The 6,178-nt window shown below is 47.4% G+C and overlaps 1 protein-coding gene across 2 annotated transcripts; it reads right to left on the reverse strand.

Annotated features, from left to right (window-relative positions):
* Positions 1-356: 356 nt before the first annotated feature.
* LOC109746127 (bifunctional 3-dehydroquinate dehydratase/shikimate dehydrogenase, chloroplastic) lies at positions 357-4,541 on the reverse strand. Of its 2 annotated transcripts, XM_020305256.4 has the most exons (11): positions 4,056-4,541; positions 3,684-3,789; positions 3,145-3,363; positions 2,320-2,675; positions 2,175-2,238; positions 1,971-2,076; positions 1,747-1,887; positions 1,399-1,547; positions 1,148-1,310; positions 1,005-1,052; positions 357-697 (listed from the first exon to the last, which is right to left on the reverse strand). In XM_020305256.4, the coding sequence occupies exons 1-10, from the start codon at positions 4,538-4,540 to the stop codon at positions 1,009-1,011; spliced, it is 1,833 nt and encodes a 610-aa protein (XP_020160845.2). In that variant the 5' UTR covers position 4,541; the 3' UTR covers positions 357-697; positions 1,005-1,008. The 2 variants fall into 2 exon arrangements, with proteins under 2 accessions (XP_020160845.2, XP_020160840.2); XM_020305251.4 differs by lacking the exon at positions 1,005-1,052.
* Positions 4,542-6,178: the final 1,637 nt, after the last annotated feature.

The following is a 6,178-nucleotide window of genomic DNA, read 5'->3' on the forward strand; positions in this document are numbered from 1 at the left end:
TTAAGTAGGATATTATTTGCGTGTTATTATGTGATTAGCACTATTTTTGTATGAAATTAACTGCACACTAAACGTGTTGAGCGCTCGACATTGAAGCAGTCTAGGTCGTTGGATTGACATGATTTGATGGCCGAGATTAATTGGATCTGCCCATTTGGGTCTTTTTACATTGGTATAGATATAGATTTATGGAGCTTATTTATGTTCTTTTGATTTGGTGTTTTCATTTTTGATTCCTTTTGCAGGGAAAACCGGCGACTCATTTAACTGTAGTTTCCTCCTGTGGGGAAAACCGAACATCTGATAAAGGCGCTCCAATCGCGAACGGGGAGCAAATTTGATTGGAGAATGGAACATGCCATGCCTGATTCCACAGGTGTATATTACTTTATCATTATTATTACTAGTATTCTAGTACAAAACTCATGCTATCCGGCAAGCAAAGCCTCCTTGCTGTTTTCTGATGCACCAACTTCAAACAAATATATTTGGGCTAATACAATGCAAAATTTCAAGCGAGGCCATCTCACAATCTACTCAAGCTGATTGCTGATTCCAAATCCAAAAACTTGTACGAAAACCCACAGACATGGATGTGTCTATCACAAGCGAGGCTTGAGTGATGTGCTCCTGTCTCCCTTCACAGCGCTAGGGTTGTCCAAAGAATTTGACAGCGCTCGGAATTTATCGTCAACCGCTGAAAACAAAGACAAGAGTTATATCGAAATTTACCATCCATTAGGCATCCGTAGAAATAAAACTGCAGATATTATGGCCACACCGCCACACTGACTTTATCTCCAGACAATGTATCGCCACCTCATTCAGATATCCAACACATTTTAGTAATTCAAACAACCTTGAAAACAGAAGGAAAAAAGGAACATGTGATTCTACCATGAACAAATGTGAAAACTGGAAACCTGGGAAACGTGCAAAGAAAGTGGCACCTAAGTAGTTTTCCTGACAGTCCTATGGAAGGGAAGGATGCATTTTGAACAAACCTTATCATGTCTTTCTCAGAACAATATCACGCATCAAGCTATCTGGAGCTGTATGACGAGCCATAGGAGAAACGATGTAAGACTTACTACCACACACGAACTCATGGGCAAGCACACAAAAATATAAGCATAATTTTTTTTACCTGGCATGCCCGTGAAATGCTCAAATTGACCCATTGCTTGCCTTATGAACATCTCCAAACCGCTAACAACTGTGGCTCCACATTCTGCAGCTTCCCTAAGAAGTCTTGTCTCTTTCGGTGTGTAGACCGCATCGAAGACAACAGCATAAGATTTAAGCGCTTGCTGCAAAATTATATTATTAATATATGAAACTAGAAATGCAGAAGATATTTCACTGTAATTCAGACTAGCAAAACAAGGAGATTTAAACCTTGGATAGAGGAGTTTCATTGACATTTGGATGCATTCCTATTGCTGTTGTGTTTGCAAGAATCATCCCTTCCTCCGGATGGTAGTTTTCTAACTCCGTGAGAGTCAAAGCAGGCCCACCGATTAAGTTACCAAGTTCTTGAGCACGTGCTGCAAAGTACAATGAAGGTTACGTTTGAGATACAACACACTCAGAATAATTCAAATGTAACGACAAACTGTATAGCTGCCAAAAATATGAAGTGGAGTAAGGATACAATATGAAAAATGACGTGTCTTTTATTATGCAGCATGTGCTCTATGCATGCTGATCAATATCGATAGCACAGGGTCTAGAGCAAATGCATACCGAAAGTGCGGTTTGCTATTACAACTCTTGCTCCCTTCTCTTTTGCACCGTAAGCAAGTGCTTTCCCTGCACCACCAGCACCAATAACAACGAAAAGCCTTCCAGCCAGTGGTGACACGGTAGAATGCGTTTGTTGTGTTGCTGCCAATTTGTTTAAAAGCCACTTAAATTGAATACTGATCAGCAATAATACAATGGTTCAATATATAGTGGCATGTAGAAACCTCTTATTCCATCTTCAATAGCAGAAATTGCACCGACATAATCAGTATTGTAGCCTACAAGTTTCCCATCAGGCTTTCTAATAATTGTATTAACAGCTCCAATGTCCTGAAGAAAACGGCATACTCCCAAATGTTAATCTGGGTGTCTTAAATGGTTCAACAATCCAATGAATGGAGTAACAGAAGAAGGGAGGATGAAATTACCCTGGCAATAGGATCAACCTCATCACAGCACCTAACTGCAGCTTCCTTGTGGGGAATTGTACAACTGCAATCCAGTTCATAGGGTGGAAAGAATTAACTTCTGGTTGAAATAGAGTACGTGATGTGACTCACTAAGATTAAGTACCTGAAGCCAGCAAAGTCTGGTGAAGAGTAGGTCGAAAGAAATTTAGCCAAGTCATCCACCAAAAATGGCACATACACAGCATTCAAACCCACTGATCTGAAAGCTTCATTATGCAAAATCGGGCTTTTACTGTGTCCAACAGGATTTCCAATAATACCAAAAACCTTAGTATCTGGGCCTATCTGTCTAATGTTGTACACATTGATCAAGTCTGCAGCGGTTGGCTGTGAAGGTGCAGATTCTTTTCCTTTTTCAAGAGAGCCAAAAGTAAGGTATCCACCGAATTTGGGGCAGAGAACACGAGAAATAAAACCTCTGTCGTTCATCACCAGTCCTATGATCGGCACCTGCTTTTCCTAATGCATTATTCAAATAAAAGATAGTGTGAACTAGGAATCCTGCTAAAACACCTGAGAAATGGAGCATGGAGTCATGAACATGTCACATAGCATAATATCTCACGCAAGTGCGAGAACCCCTAAATCGATGTCAGTGCATCAAAAGTGCATTATCAGCTAAGAAATTTACAGTTTTGTCTGCTATTAAGGGCCATCGAAGTACATTATCTACAACAAAACTTATACTAAAAATAGCAATATTTGGATGTCCTTACACTGGATATGATGATATAAGTACAGATATACTAGAGAAGATTCCTCATAGAGAATATTATCCTTTTCGATCTTAGCTTAAGGTATCATCACAGATGTTGGGCTAAATGAGGTATATACAGCAGTCTTGCAGACCAATAATATAAGCACGAAAAATAGCAACGGCTAACACTAGTGTGTGCTGAGCTTGCTTAGAATTAGACAGCGAACTTACTTGGCAGTGTACAAGTATTTGAAACATTCTTGAAACATCAACAATTTCAGTAGCAGTGGTCGCAATTTTTACTATATCAGCTCCTGTTGCTTGAATCTGAGCCAACAGGCTTGCAAGCTCTTCTGCCGAAGGGGTGTTATCATAGTTATGGGATGAAACAATGAGCTTACAGTTTTCAGGTTTCTTTCCGGACATGAATTTAATAAATTTGTCAGCAACCTGCACAATAACAAGATTATTGTAAGCAGCTACCAACTTATTCATAGGTGCAGAAGGCAAGAGTAATATCCCCGAAACTAATCAATGCTAATTAGTAGTAGTGTCTTGTTAACCTTGGACAGGGTTCATCTTAGTGCACGTGTCTCTTAAGTTAAGAACTTGGTAGCATCAGCTCAAACTGGCACACACACACACACACACACACAATGCCGGTGGAATGTTAATTCTTCTATTCCAGAGCATAAAGATTTATTTGTCTAGTGAATTAGCCTTGTGATTCGATTCGCAGAAGAGAAAAAAAAGTTTAACTCGGTGCAAACCTTAAGCTCAATATCAACGTATTCAGCTCCCAGTTCCATTGCCAATTGAAGTGCCTCGAACCGCGGTTCATCATCGCCTTCATATTCACCACCTTCCCACTTTGGCCTATGAAACCAACAGTAGGCAACATACATTTAGATGAGCCAGCGACGCAAAATCGACATGCAGTGTTTACACGCAATTAACCAAACAAGTGCATACTGTTGTTTTGCTTATGATGAGACATGGCGAAGTTAAAAAAAATCCCCCATTAAGTTAAACCCCGCTATAACACCACTCAAACCAATCCAGATAAGAATCAACCGAGAAGCCCTCTGCTCCCAGGACTGGCCTAGATGAGATGATCCCCGGAGGGAGGTGGTGTGACTCACCTGTATGTGACGAGGGCGGGGAGCGTGCGGGGCTTGGCGAGGAGCGCGGGCAGGTCCCGGCGCGGGGCGAACCCGGCTAGGCGATCGAGGCGGAGCTCCGCCAGGTCGGCGCCGAGCGCGGCGGCGGCGGCCACCTCCGCCGCCATCTCCCGCGGCGCGCGCGCCGTGGCGGGCACGCAGAGCAGCGTCCGCGCGCGCGCCACCGCCGCCGCCGGCGGGACCACGGCCGACACCGACATCACCGCCGCCATGGCCGTCGTCGTCAGAGGATGGGCCGCACGGCGTGGCGGTGGTTGGTGAGAAGGGGGAGCGTGCGCTTCAGCTCGCGGATGATGGATGCCTCGTTCCTTGGAACTGGCGGCTGGTGGAAGCTCCTGTTTCTTCAGTGGGCCGGGCGGTTGGTGGAGCTGAACCTGGTGTGACTGCCGTGGCGCGCCCGCGTTGGAGCAGGGCAAATCGGCAAGCCTTTTTTTCTTTCTCTTCATCTGATCAAAACTTCACCACTCAAGTTTTAACAAGTTAGAGACAGAACACATGCCTCGCACCCGGAAAGTAGTAGGATCTAGGCGATCAAGGAGGCGAGGGATCCCTTGCGCGCCGCCGGTGACGTCGCCGGTTCCCTCTCTTTCCGTCGGCCGCTCCAGCGGCGGGAGGTAGGGGGAACCTCGGGTCTGTTCGCTAGGTGTGTGTGTGGTAGGGTTAGGGTTGAGGGAGACGCTGCCGAGGCCGTTGCGGTGGTGTCGCGTCGAAATAAGTTTCTCCGGGCTCCGTTCGCGGTTAGGCGAGACTGTTGCCTTCGTCTAGGAGCCAGCGGTGTTGGGGATCCCCGGATCTCGTCGAGGTCGCGGGCTATGGTGGTTGGAGGTCCATCGGCACTGGCCGTTTGGATCCTCAGATGGGTGATGGAGGCAGGGAGACGAAGACCTTTCTTCTTCCTTGTTGGTATGATTTGCTGCTGCTGTTCTTATCCTTCCTTTGTGCTGATGCTGGTGGGAGATCCTGCTTTGTCCGGGCGGATGGCCCGGGCGCGGTGCTGGACCGGTCGGATGACTCGATTCTCTTCCTTCCGGAAGGGACACTTTTCGCGGTACTCAAAGCCAAAGATGGCGACGACCGTTGCAGGTGTGTTGGATTGATGTCCATGCCCTCTCAGCGCTGGTGTCAAGAAAGAAGGAAGCAGCGTGGCGGCAATTGTATCGTGGTCAAAGATGATGACCTGCTTGCGACTGGTTGCAGATCCTTCTGCTGCAGGGGTCTTCTCTCAAGATGCAGGGATGATGACACAGGGCTCCAGAGATCTTCTTCTGTTATGGTTGTCTTAGGGTACTCTAGGTGTTCATGGTCCTTTGTGTTTGCGTTTCAGTGTGCTTGTAAGGGTCAACTACTTTGTACTGATTCGTGATTTGAATGAAAAAAATTCTCAAAAAAACTAACAAGTTAGGCGAGTTAGTTTCCCCTCACATCAAAAACTGTTCCCATCTCCCTCACGGGCCGCTACCGTGGACGGCTCCGGAGAAGAAACCCTAGCCGCCCCTAGCGTCCCTTCTCTCCTGGATTCCCTGGGCGCCAGTGGTGGCGGCGACGCCCGACCGTCAAAGGCCGTGGGCGAGGGTTGCGCGCCCCGACGGGCCTCCTCTGCGCGGGGAGGCTTGTCAAGCAGGTGGCGCGGTGGTTGACTCCGGTGTGGCGGCGCACGGCGTGGAGCGCTGGGAGGGATGGAGCACGGTTGTGAAGTGAGGGGTGGCGGTCTTCTCGGGGCGCCGGTGTGGGTGTTGGAGGTCACGACGCGAGGCAGGGCCTTTGGTTGCAGCGGATCTCAGCCAGGTGTTGCGATGGCCGGGAGTCGCTGCGGAGCCCGGGGCGCGCAGTGTGCCTCCTGTTGACGCCGGTGTGGTTGTGGAAGGGGACACCTTGGGGAGCCAATGGTTGCGTGGTCTGGATCTAGACGCTCGGACCAGTGACTCGCGATGGGAAGCGATGTGGTGGGTGCTCGCGTTCGCGTGCGGGCGGCACGGTTGAAAGAGCATGGTGCCCCATGTTTGGTTTTGGTAATTAATGACAATCTCTATGAACTAATGGTTGCCTTGAGTTATATTTGAAGGGTTTGTCCATAGGTAATTCTT

The sequence above is a fragment of the Aegilops tauschii genome, chromosome 5 (genome assembly GCF_002575655.3).
Source record: "Aegilops tauschii subsp. strangulata cultivar AL8/78 chromosome 5, Aet v6.0, whole genome shotgun sequence".
NCBI lineage: Eukaryota > Viridiplantae > Streptophyta > Magnoliopsida > Poales > Poaceae > Aegilops > Aegilops tauschii.